Raw genomic sequence first — 14,757 nt, forward strand, 5'->3', positions numbered from 1 at the left:
TGATGATGGTGGACCTGCTTGCTGATGCTGGAGGAAATACAGAATGTGTCGTAGAGGAACGTAGTTACAAATACCAACTTAGGCCACGTGACCAGTTGCAGAAACATGGATTGTAATTGACATGAGTATTTTTGTCCTATTTGGTTAAGAATAGGCTTGTGCATGTATACACATGTTAAGCAGGTACTTGAGTTCTTCTTTTTTGAATATGTAATTGAGATGTTTTAAGTAGTGAAGTGTTGTGAACCTATATCATTATATTGGGTTATGAGACACTAAAGGACTAAGCATTCCTCGAAGACCTTATCACCTACTCTAAGATATATAATGCATTGGTCATTGTATTATGGGATAGTTATATTATGTTAGGTGAAATTATGACCTCAACATTGTTTTCATTTGAAAATTAAGCATGACATAGAGAGATGCTATTGTGTGTCAAGTTGACAAGGGGTGGACTTGTGATGGCTAATCCTGGGTGTCAACTTGATTGGATCTGAGATTAACTGAAATGAAAGAGATCTTCTTGATTGGATCATCTAAAGCTAGAAGACACACCCTACATGTGGGCATTACCTTCTGATGGCAGCCGGTATAAAAGACCAAGGCAGAGGAGAACGCCTTTTTGGGGCTTTTTGAGGCTTGCCTTCTCTCTCGCTGGTGAATTCATCTTGCTGCTGTAGACTGAAGACTAGCTGATATTTTGGAATTTGTCAGACCTTCAGCACCGGATTGGGACTACTGAGACATCAAGCCTTGTGGACTGAGTGACTACAGATTCTCAGCCTCTCCAGTGTGGTGAAGCCATTGTTAGACTACTTGGATTCTATCCTATGAGCTAAGCTGATAAATCTCTATACATATTCATTCTACTGGTTCTGTTTCTTTGGAGAACCCTGACTAATACAGCATATTTGTATTGATATGATTACAAAATAGCCTTTAAAAAATTGATTTATCAATGTCTGGTGGCTTGTCTGATGTTGATGCTCTGCAACATTCTTTATGTTCATCAAGAGCACACCCATTCCTACTACAGCCTAGGTCCAGGTGTCAGAGGGTATTTATCTCTTCCACACCCCAGACATGCTGTATATATGTTGGAATTAAATTTCCTCTGTTTGCTGGACTTCCTCTTATACTCAATTTTTGTACATTCAAAAATCCACCTTTCTGGCCAAGTTATAGAGAATAAGAGACTGCAGAGTGAGTGTCCCTGGATAGGACTCCTATATTAAACCTCATGCACCCAGGATTCAGGGCGCAATGTGGAAGAGGAGCGGGAAAGAGGGTAAGAGCCAGAGCTGATGCTTGAACATAAGGAAACAGAAGCTTTCAGGCCTCTCAGAATTTGCTCATATGAACTTGTAACAATGTTCACAGCATGCACAAGACCCATGCTGACTCAATCAGACAAGACCCATGCTTACTCAGTCAGACAAAATCCCAGAATAGAAGTGGGGAAATGAGCACAGACCCCAACAATAGCCAAGGAACTATTGACAGACTAAAGGAGTGTTGATCTTTGCAGGAGTGGCTGATAGGCCACTAGAGTCCAGTGGTTGAACTTGCACCTAGGGACATTGGGGTGCAAATGCTTGTCCTGATGGGCCTTGGCATATGTGACAGAATGAATGAAGTCAGGTGGGGGAAGTTATGGGAAGGGTGTGGATGGAAGAAGGATGTAAATTTTATTAAAATCTATTGTATGAAATGCACAAAAAATCAATAAAAATATTCAAAAAAAATTCACCTCTTGCTCTCTGTTTTCTCTGTCCTAGGAACAGCTCTCCTGCCTTGACCCCTGACCCCTGAAAATGTATGCCTGCTCCAAGTTCCTCTCTACCCGCTCCTTGGTGCGGAGCACCTCCCAGCTACTGAGTCGACATCTATCTGCAGTGGTGGTGAACTGATCAGAGACATTTGCAAATGCGAGCCTCAGCAGCTTGGCAGTCCCACGTCCCCTGACCTCACTCCTCCCTACCCGCAGATTCCAAACCAGCACCATATTGAGGGACATCGACACAGAAGCCAAGTTCATTGGGGCTGGGGCTGCCACCGTTGGGGTGGCTGGCTCTGGGGCTGGGACTGGGACTGTGTTTGGGAGCCTCATCATTGGTTATGCCAGGAACCCATCTCTGAAGCAACAGCTCTTCTCCTACGCAATTCTGGGCTTTGCCCTCTCGGAGGCCATGGGGTTCTTTTGCCTGATGGTGGCCTTTCTGATCCTCTTCGCCATGTGAAACAGCATCTGCCTCCACCTCCCATATTCTTTGTTCCATGTCTCGTCTGCCCTGTATGTTCCTTTTCCTGTACCTCCCCAGGAAGTCTGGGGAAAGTGGTTGGCTCAGGGTTTGACAGAGAGAAGACAAATAAATACTGTATTAATAAGAAGAAAAAAAAATTCACCTCTTAGATTTCAACTTGGTTTTCTCCTTGACAGCCTTTGTGCAGCATGCTGTTTGCTTTGTGTTTTCTCTGATAAGTTCGCAACACACAGCTCTCAACTAGCGAAGTACTGCAATCACAGAAACTTGTAATAGACTCACACAAAAAGAAAATATTTTTATTTTCTTGTTCATAAAGGAACACACAAGATGAAAGTGCTCAACTTTAATCAATAGAATCGTTTCTGGAAACAGGCTCCAGTAATACTAGATCGGAACTCAGGTGTGAACGAGTCATTGAGGGTTAGAAATCCCTTGGTTCTTTCGCTCTCACAGCACGAAGCTAGACTACATTTCCCACAATCCTTCTGGGCTGAGCTGGGACTTGGTGCATCCTGGACTACAAAATCCATAATCCTTAGAGCCCGCCAGTCTGTAATCCGGAAGGAAGACGCTGTGGTTAGTTCCCATCTTCCCTTTCGGGTTTTGCGTATAGGGTAGCAAGGTCGAGAGGAAAAGGAGAGTGGCGGTAAGGCCATTTCTACTACGGTAGGTGTCTGCACCCCTCGCAGAGCTTCCAGCAGCGCCATGTTGGGCCAGAGCGTCAGGAGGTTCGCCACCTCCGTGGTCCGCCGCAGCCACTATGAGGAGGGCCCCGGGAAGGTGAGTGGGGTCAGCGGGGATGCTGGGCGGCCCCCCGCTCCATCCAAGGCTGGCCCAATGGCTGTGGAGACAGGAATGGGAAGCCGGGAAGTCAGCAGAGACGGAGGCCCGCAGCCCTTCCCAGGAGAGGGGCCACCCCGCCGCCTGTCAGCTATCCGGTGGCTGCGAGGCCTACATGTCCCGGCGTCGCGATGTGGGTCGAAGCTGAGTACGAGGGCGTGGGACTCGGAGTGAAGGTCACTGAAAACAAGAGGAAGTGAGGGCCTGCAGCGTGTTTGAGCCTTTTAAAATCAGGCCGCTGTATTGGAAGTACTAGTCCTCCTTGTTGAGGCCAGGTCTAGCGCCTGGTGTAAATAAACCGAGTTGTTAATGGTGACGACCCCATAGTGTTGACGCCGGGCTGACTGAAGAGAAGAGAAGGGATGTAGGTGATGGCTACCTAGGAAAGAGTCAAATTTTGTGCTGTGATTGATACTGCTATGTACTAGATAACGTGTTAGTTCTAAAAGTGACTCAGTTTTCCAAAATACAGAACCTTTTGGTTATTTACATTTCTAAGTGGGTTTACTGGCCACCAGGCCTTTGTTATGTTTCGTTGCGTGGACCTGATTGCATAAAATAGACAAATGTGCATGCGTGCTTATTCCTTATCTTCCTGTCGTCATAGATGAAATGATGCTATATGAAGTTCTAATTTTAATGCTTGTTCTCTTTCCCAACAGAATTTGCCGTTTTCAGTGGAAAACAAGTGGCGGTTACTGGCTATGATGACTTTGTTCTTTGGATCTGGATTTGCTGCACCTTTCTTTATAGTTAGGCACCAACTACTTAAGAAATAAGGATGTTTTACTTCATTTAACAGGTAATTAGCAGGTTTCTAATTTTCCTACAGCATGGATTTCTGTTCTGTCTGAATATACTCCCCCTAACACACACAAGTGGATAGTTGTATAGGTCTGATTCCTGAAAGTGTAAATGTGGTATTGGTGGAGACAGTTTGGCAAACCCATAAACATTGTTTTGATCAATAAAGGTCATTCTTTATTGAGCACCATGTTACCTTAATCTGAATTAACTTGTGATGTTGGTGGTTTTAAAACCCCATTGAAGACACAAAGATGATAAGTTGAGGTTCCATAGCTTATGATTCACATAGGCAGTCCCCTTCCAATTTTCATACTTTATAAACCATACTAGGTTTTAATTACTCAATCTTGAGTCTTATACTGGAATAACTTTGAGAATGTACATGTCTTTTAGTATTCTGTCTAGGCTTTTGACATTGCAATATGGCATTTTAGTCTACAAAGTTCACACTTGAGATCCAACAATAAAGTTGAAACAGAAAAATCATGATGTTCTAAGAATGCTTAGGATTTTGTGTTGGGCACATTCATAGCTATTCTGGGGTACTTAAGGCCAGTGGAACACAGGTTGAACACGAGTGCTGGAACCTTTTGCTTCCTTTTGGATAGTGATCACATTGCTACCAGTTTTTAGCAGCTGGGCTTGCAATGTTGATGTAATATATGAAAACCCCAGGAGAAAAAATGTTCTGGTGTTTCTTTAACTTGTATCAATCCCAGATAACCTGTGCTATGGTACTAGCAAATCTGCTCAGCTTGATGATTTTGTACATTAGTGATACATTTGACTATGGCTGGGGAGGTTTTTGATTGTTCCAATTCTGAAACAAAATACCAGTGGTACTCAGGTTAAGAAACTGCACTGAAAAGATATATTTGGGTACATGCCCTTCATGTTGCATACTGGTAGACAAAGATTTCCTTCTGATAATTTTAAAGGAGATTTAGTCAGGCCATTAAATTTGAAAGATTTTGGTACATGTGATGAAGCAAATCAGTATGAATAAACTCATGATACTGTAAACGCTTTCTGATGTATCAAAATTGATAGACTATATTAATGAAATTAGAGTGACATATAAAATGAGATTTTTATAATTCCATTAATTCTGGTTTTTTTTTTCAGATATGAAGAATGTTTAAGAGGTACAGTCTGAGATGTGGATTAAACTCTTGAACTCATACCGGATATAATTGTAAATAAACTAATGATGTGAACATTTCATGCCTCTTCTCTGAAATTAAGGGATGCAATTGAGCGTGTATTTTATTATTTAGTATTAGGTTTTTTGGATTGTTATGGTTAATTTAGAACTGTTTATTGGGGCTGGGATGATGATGATGCTCAGTAGATAAAGTACTTGGTACACAAGCCTGAGCACCTGAGTTTAGATACTCAGAACCCTAGTAAAAATTTGGGCAGGAGCCAGGCGTGGTGACGCAAGCTAATCCCAGCACTCGGCAAGCAGAGGCAGAGGCAGGTGGATCTCTGTGAGTTAAAAGCCAGCCTGGTCTACATAACATAGTGAGTTCCAGGCCAGCAGGGGCTACAGGGAGACACTGCCTCAAAAAGAAAAAAAAAAAAAAAAAAAATTGGGCAGGCATGATGCCCTGTCTTTAATCCCAGCGCTCAATAGGTAGGAAATCAATACTTGTGAAGCTGGCTAGTTAAACTAAATTCTGAATTGGCTGTGAGTTCCAGGTTTATCAAGAGACCCTACCTTAGAAAGTGGTTAAAGGAAGACAGCTGACGTCAGCTTTGTGCTTTCACATGCATGCTCACAAATGTGAACTCCTGTACCCATGGCACATGAACACACAGTAAACTATAATTTAGAATTTGGGTTTTTTTTTTTTTTTTTTTTTTTTTTTTTGAGACAGGATCTCCCTATAGCCCCAGCTGACCTGAAACTCACTAGTTTTTTTTTTGTTTGTTTGTTTGTTTGTTTTTTCAAATAGTCTTAAGTGATTTCATTTATCTTGATCTTGGGTCAGAATCTTATTGGCAACTTAAGTTTCAAAAAAATTTACAAATCTGACTGGTCATCCTAATAAGTTAAATATATAAGTAGTTATTCTATTTACTTTGGATAAATCTCATGATTAGTCATGTGAAAAAAACAATAACACTGAAGTTCTGATTAACTAGGTACTTACTTTGCTTTTGTGCCCCAGTCAGTAACCTAAAGCTGAAAATTTTGTCTCCGTGATTATACTGCTGATCAGTCAGTCTTTTACACAGAACAAAAATAGAATATTGAAGATTTATAACAGCATATAAGACAATAAAGGAACTATCCCATTTTTGTTCTTTTAGTTCCGACCATAATCCTAGAAGGGATAAGAGATAGTTCCCATTAGTAATTTTGTCACTGAATCACAAGAAGTGAAATGCTCACCGTTTGCAGGGTACTTTCCAAGGCTTTGTAGTAGACAGGGAAAAGTAAGTAGTTACTTAATATTTTAGTCCTGGTTTGTTGGCATACTAGATGATGAGAGAGTACAATAAAAAGATTGTAAACTAGTAGTCTATTCATTGTAGAGATGGTTTGCTGAAAGGATGCACTTTTTAAGACAACATTTTAAAACTAATGGGGATTGGAGAGATGGCTCAGTGGTTAAGAGCACTGACTATTGTAGAGAACCCTGGGTTCAGTTCCCAGTTACCCACATTGCGGTAACAGTTGTCTGTAACTCCAGTTCCAGGGGATCCAAGGCCGCCTTCTGACCTCTGCTGTCACTGCAAAGCATGGGGACATGGGTGCACTCACACATGCAGGCAATGCCCTCATACATACTAAAAGCCAATAGATTTTGTATAAGTACATTTTTTTACAGCCTTCAGAAATATCAAGTACACTCCAAGTTAGAAGAATCCATAGGCATCTGATGGCACATTTCATGGCTTGAATGCTTAAAGGTGTCAGCGGATGCAGTGTAACAGGTACTATATAGACAGCTGGTTCCAAAATCCACCAACTTAAGTATCTTTAAAAAACACCTCTGTGGAATGTTTTAACAAATAACTTGATCACCATACACCTATCTGCCAAGTTTAAAAAAAAAAAAAAAGAATTACTAACCATTTTTCATATAGCTGTGATTAGTATAGTTTTTACTAGAGAATTTTTTAAGTAACTACCACTAGCATTTACCTAAATACAAGTAAACGTATGCCTTCAGCAGGTTATTTCCCTGATTCCAGAATACAGACCCAATAGGGGTTTGGTAGAACCTAGGGTTTGTTTTCCAGACAAGCCCCTGTGTTGCTTCCATGGCTGTTCTGAAGGTGGGGTGGGGTGATGTCCTGCATTTTGCTTCAGGAATACACAATAGAAGTTAGGAATGGAGGCCTTGCACTGAGATTTGCAGGGATTCAAAATGAAGCTAAACTCAGCTTCAGTGAGGGGCTCTGTCCTTCACATTCCTTAAATTTTGAATATCAAAACCACTTTGATAAGAATGAGGAGACCTGGGGGCTCTTGTCAGTAAAAATGTTTGCCCTGCAAGTGGGAAGACCTGAGTTAAGATCCCCCGAACCTATACAAAAGTGGGCTTGGAAGTGTCTGCCTATAACCCCAGCCTGTGGGAGGAATAGGAGACAGAGACCACTGAATTCCTGAAGCACACTGGCTAGCCAGCCCAACTGGATCCATGACTTTCGGGTTTCAGAAATAAAGGTGGAGTATTATGGAAAAAAAAAAAACAAAAAAAAAAAACTTGACATAGAGCACAGGTCTCCACACATGTAGGCACCACACACAAAAAAAACGAAAATATGAAATTAAAACATTACTAGGATTTGGGTCTACAGTACTTAATTGAAACCCTTGTGAGAAGGAGAAATAAAATGGATGTGTACATTATTAAAGTTGATTCCAAAGCCTTTTGCAATGGAGATGAGTATTTCTCATCTGAGCTGCAGTTCTAACACTGCCAAGAGACACTTCAATGGTACTGTGTTTAAAGGTGATATTTGTATTAAATGAAAAGCTTTTCATATAATTAATCTTTTCAGAGTAAAAAGTCCAGTATCAACTGGCATTTAGTTACATCCTATAATCTCAGCTTCACACTGGCGTTCCATCTCAAGGTTTCTGTACTACTGTCATGCCTTAATTTAATCCAGGTAGCACGGTTTCTACAGTCTCTGTTGATGCTTTCCCTAACTCCAAACACTTCACAGTGTCTTCAACCCTGCCAATAGCTTTGTAATTAAGCATGTATTAAAACTACTAATTTTCTTACCTGTTTTCCATACCAGTTTAACATCTTTTGAGGTTGGAGAAGCTTTTATTTATTCATGTACTCGACATCTATAAGTGGCAAATGAACATTTTTTCAAAAAATTATTGGAGCCAAAAATATTACCTAAAAAGACAAACCCTGGGCCTGTGTGTTTTGCAATGTGCAGTGAAAATACCACCCCTCCACCCCTGCCCAAATGACTGAGGGTCTCCCAAATGTAAATGTATTGAATAACGCAGATGTGCCAAATAACCAGAATAACCCAGAGGATTTGTGCCAAAATATTATTCAACTTTGTCACATTTTATTCCATTTGACTTAATTTTTCAGACAAAGTGGTAGGGATCTATTTGTTTAAAGAAAAAGAAGTCTGGCATGGTAGTACACACCTTTAATCCCAGCACTTAGGAGGCAGTGGCAGGTGAATCTGTGTGAGTTCAAGGCCAGCCTGGTCTACATGGTGAGCTGCAGGTGAGCAGGGGCCACAGGGAGAATAGAGTTTGAGAGACAGGTGTAGCAGGGGTTTGCTGGCCAGCCAGCCTAACCAAAAAAAAAAAAAAAAAGTAGAAGAAAAAAACTTGGTGAGCTGGTGAGGGGGCTTTTCTCAAAGAAATGAGGCAGAAGACATCAGATGTCCTTCCCTGTCCTCTATATGTGTACTTGCACACATACACACACACACACACACACACACGTGCACAGATGCATATGCCACCCCACACAAATTTAAAGAAATTTTTAAAAAACAGTCCTCTGCAACGATCCCAACAGAGGGATGCTTCTGGAAGCCCTTGTAAAGAAACTCCAATGGACTCTCATATGAACATTTGAACATTGCCCTGTTCTCACTTTTTTCTAGTTCCCTGTCTAGAACTTGTAATACTAACTACTCTTGCCCTTACTTCTCCTTCACATCTCCTATTCATGACTCAAGGACTTTCTTTTCCCCTTAGAGACAAGAGATATGCATTTTGGGAGTCTTTTAGATAGACCCACTGAAGGGGTACTCCAATGGCCTCACCCTGCATCCCTGTTCAGCATGGAAGAAGCCAGAGCGGTCAGCGTCCCTATTCTCAATTGGAAATTTGGGTAACCCCTTCAGAGGATGGTGTGATAAAAATAGGAGGTAGGAATTGGCTAGGCAGCTATGGTAAAAAGACCCCAAAGAAATGTATCCAGTTTCTTGGCTAAAAGTCAAAATGTCCTTGGTCCTGTTAACAACATACTCTGTTCCAAAGGCCAAAAAATGTCAAAAGAATTTTGGGAGCTTGTATCTAACCCTTAAAAGATTTTAAGGGTTACCTCTTCAGAGGGGGCAATATTGGGGGGAGGGAGTGGGCATGGATTTGATCAAAACACTTTATATGCATGTATGAAGTTCTCAATAAAGTTTTTGTAAAAGTCTAAAATAAAAAATAGTGCTCTGCAAGAACAGTACATACGCTTAACTGCTGAGCCATCTCTCCAGCCCCTAGAAATCTGTAATAAATAAGTTTCTATGATTTAAGCTGTCCCTATATCAAATTTTTTCATATATTACCAAAATAAAATTTCTTATAACTATTATAATGTTAATACCAAAAGGTGAATAGCCACTTTCTGTATATCTACACTACTACATTGAAGGATTTTTAGCTAGTATAACTCAAGTTAATTATAGCTGATTTTAGATAGGCTACTTGAGCAGTCTGGGTCTTATCCTGACCTGATTTGCAAGTTCTTAGGACTTTTCATAAATATGGCAGATACTTATATACACATGGCAGAACTGAACTGTACTCTGTTGTGACAAATAAAAATGTACAGAAGTGGTATGAAGCTGTTGAAAGGCAGTGAACTATCCAACTTCCTTCCTAATTCAGGATTAAGTCCTCACCAACTTAGGTCCCTGAGAGATTGTGAATAATTCCCTTCCTTAAATGCATGGGAGTGGGGGTGACAGAAACTTTCATTGCTTTAAACCTGTAGTGTTTCCTTAAAAAAGATCAAATTCTCTACATCTTGAATTCTTTAATACAGTATGTGATGAATAGACTCCCTTCAAAGCCATTTCCAACTTAAAACAAGTATATCTCCAATTAAAACTATGGATGCTATAAGAGACTGAGTCAGAGGTACTAAAGCAAAACCTCTTGAACATTCCCTATATGTGGACAAGGGCCAGAATGATGGAAGGTAAACAGTTTGGACTTTCAAAGTGGATTTTATTTCAGGAGTAGTTTTGAATAATTACCAGGATTGTTACTCTCTCTTTTTGCTGGTCTCTGTTCACTTGGTGGACCACTTTGTAAAAATTAGGAAAATGAGTCCTTATGGTTCTGGTGATAACAGCATCATGCTAGAGCATATTTGCCTCCCAGGCAATGACCTTTGTATACTGGAAAACAGTACAGATCTATTTTGCTTTCCTGAGTAGTTACTTCAACCTTGAATTTTTTTTTTATTATTCCTATTAAAATTCACTGTCCATTCCCATTTTTTCATATCTAACAAAATATGAATATCAATTATTAAAGATTTTTATAGCATTCTGTGTTCTTTAAGCTTTGTGTGTATTCTTTGCTAGATTCAAAACAATACTATGTTAAATATTGGGCTTTCAACAAGCACAATTAGATACAAGAGAGCAAAGACAAATACTAATTGAGTTCAGTAGCATTTCTCAATATATGTGAAGCAGCCTAAGATGGTCTCAGCCTGATTCGTAGCTTCCTAGGAAGAAACAGAAGTATCCATTAAATATCAGTGTATTGATACCTTTATCTTAACCCTAAATTGTTTGGCTTAATTTCAGCAACTTTTCCTATATAGCATTTTACAAGAGCTTTTCCCAGTGTGATTTTATCGTATTCCAAACTGCCTAACATGAGACCAATGTCCAGTCTCAAAACTCCCTCCATCCAATGCATTTGCATTTTTCTCAGATGAGGTATGAACTTGAACCATATTAAACTACCAACAATTTCTGATAGTCAATAGTGAAGGGTTTGTAACTATTGCCCCATTCTTTGCATCTCTGTGTATGAGCACACTCATGAGTCTGTCTTGGGAAGCTATGGATTTTTCCACCACCAAAAACTGATCATATTGTAAAAATTCACAAAAGCAGAAATTATTCTGTTTTAACTTGTGTCTGGTTTTTTATTACCAATTACAGGACAGGATATTCTCAGTTTCCACATGGTGCATCTGTACTTTGAGAACACAATTCTCAATCACAGTACCAAGAATCATTTCTTAACAAAACAGGATGAACTTAGAGCAAGTCAGCTATGCAAAGCTTGCCATTAATTTTTGTCTGAATCTGAAAGAAGAAATTAGAAATATCCCCAGGCTTTGAGGAAAAAAGGGAGCCTCTTGAATCTGAGTGTGGTGAACATTTCCACAAAAAACAAACAAACAAACAAAAAAACATATTGAGAACAATGAAAAAAAAAATTCAACCGTAAGCATGCCCTCAATATAGCTAGGAAACCTGTTAAGTAGGAAAAGAAACACTGAGACCAGCAAGACAGTGTCTAAAGCTGACACACAAAGGGAGAGTAAAACAGGCAAAATGGGGAAAGAGCTGAAGGATTTCTATATGCTGGGAATGAAGAAACTCAGGTAAAGTCTCAAGACCCGAATCCATACAGAGTAGAAAAATTCAGAGTCAGCTCAAGACCTAGTAGATAAGAGCACTCATGCCTGGGCAATGAAAGAAACAGTCTTGAAGAATGAGTAGAGCCCACGGCAGAAGTTTCAGGATGCCTCCACTTCCAAGAAAATCCTAGTGTCAGGGAGACAATGTCCTTACAGGCCTGGTGACAAAGAAGAAAGCAAGGGTGGGATGAATATTATTGTAAAAACTAAGTCAGAAGACACAAGTCCCTCTTGTCAAAACAAGTACAGCATTGACAGTAATTTGCCATATCAAAATAGGGTGACTGTAAGGATTCTAATTAGCCTTCTCAAACTTTGTTTAATGTGGTTTTTAAAATAACTGTATTACTAGCATAGGAGAAAATACCAAATCAAATGTATGAAAGAAGAAATTCATATAAATTTACTATATGAAAATGGAATTTAGATGCACAACATTTCATTTCAGATAGTACAATTTTTCCCTAATAAATATCATCCAGGAGCAAAATAAAAAAAATCTGCAATACAATCTATTCTCAATTACAGATCCATATTCTCAAACAAACATTTGCAAACATAAGGGGAATATTTTTTCTTGAGTTAAAAATTCAACAATTAAGAGCAGGAGTGAAGTAGGAAGGGATTTTATTTTTCCAAATAGGAAAAGAACACAAGGAAAAGCCACCATAGTCTTTGAAATTACAAGATGTATAAAGATAGATTGCCTGAAACTTTAATAAAGGAACTGAAGGAAAGGCATGAAGCAACTAAGAAATATAAAAGAAAAGGAAACATTATAGGCAGTGAAATGCACAAGACCTATCAAGGATTTAGACCTAAGCACATGCCAGGATCATGTAAAGCTCCTTACAGACATAGAACACTGCCTTATTCCAGAAAGCTCCTCATGTCACTTCCTAGAGAATCTCTGTCCTCATCCCCTAGAAAAAAACTGGTATCCTTATTTCAACATCCATCATCTTAATGTTTTCTGGAAATCCATATGGTCTATAATTTTTATGTACAGAAGTTTCAGTACATAGAGGCCGGGAGAAAGATTGGTGGATAAAGAACTTCATACAAGCATGAGGACTAGAATACAGAGTCCCAGAACATATATAAAAGCTGGGCAAGCTTGGCACCTGCCAGTAATCCAGCACTCTGGAAGCAGAGGCAGGAAATCCCCAGGGCAAAGTAGCTAGCTAGACTAGTCGAAATCAGTGAGCTCTCAATTCAGTAATAGACCCTGCCCCAATAAGTCAAGTAAACAGCAACTGAGGAAGACACCCTACATCAATTCCTGACCTCCACACACACCTGCACATACACCTGCAAACATGCATAGACACATGCACATACACCATACACATACAAAAGAGAGTTTCAGGACATAAAGATGTTTTAGGTATGCATATTAAACAATCTTATTTTAAGAAGCTTGAACATCAGCATTAGATCTAACATCATCAAAACATTTCCCAAAGAAAAACTGACCTAAGAGGTTATTAGTGCACAAATTAAAAACTGTGGGATGTGGTGGAAAGGAATGAGTGGTTTCAGATGGACTAAAAGAAAACAACAATTTTCAGAAGTAGCTTATGTAGTATATAAGAAAAAGGTAAAAAGGAGATTGAAAACAATTAAAGAATGTTGTATCCTTAAGTAAACCATACCAGGACTGAGTAGTCTCTGCAGATAAATGGTTTTGGAAGTATGGTGAAGGGAAGAGCATTCCAAGCATCCTAGTAGGTGTCCAGTGAAGGAATATTCACTGTGCAGTCTCTTATTCTCTGCACAAAGAGCCAGAAATGGTGGATGAAAGGAAACAGAGTTCTCCAAACAGCTGGGAAGTTACTCTTGAGTTCACAGCATGCACAAGTATCATGTAAGCTCTAGCCAGACAAAATGCCAACATAGAAATGAGGAAGTAGGTACAAAACAAAAGCATATGTGAAGAACTATTGGAAACTGATGGTTGCTAGGAAGGGGGGACAGTTGTTGTCTTTCAAGGATGTGACTCTTTGTATGTTAACCAGGCTCCAGTGAATGAACTCACATTCAAGGACATTTGGGGACACAAATTTGACCCTATAGATCTTAACATTCATATAATAGAGTACATGAAATTGGGTGGGGAGTAACAAAGGGGTGCAGAGAAGGGAAGGGCTCTAAATACCAAGCAAAATATATTGTATGAAATATGCAAAAGTCCAATTTTACAAAGGGAAAAAAAAGATGTCCAAATATACAAAACCTCTGGAAACTCCCAGCTTAGCTGAGTGCCATAAAAGAGATTGTTTGGGCAATGGGTGGAGTGAATTGTTAAGAATGAATAACTAGAATATTAAAATTGGGTTATGAGGGTTCAATAGTGACCACAGTGAAGAGGGAAAGATTGAATATTTAGCATAAAAGATATTTGGAAAAAAACAGAAAAATAATGGTTCTGTTGTTCCTAATTATCCTGTTTCAGAAATGAACTTGTTAGACCTCTGCAACAGATTTCCTAACAATTCTATTTTATGACATACATGTGTAGAATAAGAAACTGGATTTTTATATTGTAACCAAGATAAACGAGAGTAGAAAACTCTGTTAGAGACCAGTGTATGTGAAATGTGCTTTGGCTTCTGCATCTCCATGTTAGTTTCATTCTGGTTTTAAAAATCTAAGTACCTCTACACTCTAAAACCCATGGTAAAGTCTTTTGATGTCTGAAATGCTTAGCACTTTCTCTGGCATTATAAAATAACTTTATAGTGCAGTTAATCAAATGACAGAAAGAAGCAGTATTCTACAGATCACTCATTTTAATATTTACTAAGATGAATGCTGAACTCTGAAGTTGAAGGCAGTCCATTTGCATATGTACATAGGATGTCAGTACTCCATCAAAGCAGTAACTATCAAGCCAAAATGCAACATGCCCTGCTGAACAAAGTTACTTGACAAAGACAGATTTGTTTCAT

The 14,757-nt window shown here is 39.4% G+C and overlaps 1 protein-coding gene, 1 non-coding gene and 1 pseudogene across 2 annotated transcripts; all 3 read left to right on the plus strand.

The window, feature by feature from the left end:
- Positions 1-1,782: 1,782 nt before the first annotated feature.
- LOC103739113 lies at positions 1,783-2,243 on the plus strand (annotated as a pseudogene).
- A 599-nt stretch (positions 2,244-2,842) lies between these two features.
- On the plus strand, positions 2,843-5,139 carry LOC103739114 (cytochrome c oxidase subunit 7C, mitochondrial). Its single transcript, XM_008839419.3, has 3 exons — positions 2,843-3,050; positions 3,773-3,912; positions 5,043-5,139. Exons 1-2 carry the CDS (start codon positions 2,976-2,978, stop codon positions 3,887-3,889), a joined length of 192 nt encoding a protein of 63 aa, XP_008837641.1. The 5' UTR covers positions 2,843-2,975; the 3' UTR covers positions 3,890-3,912; positions 5,043-5,139.
- On the plus strand, positions 4,892-4,954 carry LOC115071421. Its single transcript, XR_003850508.1, has one exon. It is a non-coding gene; the product is annotated as a small nucleolar RNA Z39 (small nucleolar RNA).
- Positions 5,140-14,757: the final 9,618 nt, after the last annotated feature.

This window comes from Nannospalax galili, unplaced genomic scaffold (assembly GCF_000622305.1).
Source record: "Nannospalax galili isolate Female #2095 unplaced genomic scaffold, S.galili_v1.0 scaffold918, whole genome shotgun sequence".
NCBI classification, from domain to species: Eukaryota; Metazoa; Chordata; class Mammalia; order Rodentia; family Spalacidae; genus Nannospalax; species Nannospalax galili.

Coding starts and splice junctions, on each gene's coding strand:
- LOC103739114 (XM_008839419.3), top strand. CDS start 2,976: ATGTTGGGCCAGAGCGTCAGGAGGTTCGCCACCTCCGTGGTCCGCCGC. Junction 3,051..3,772: donor ATGAGGAGGGCCCCGGGAAG/GTGAGTGGGGTC, acceptor CTTTCCCAACAG/AATTTGCCGTTTTCAGTGGA.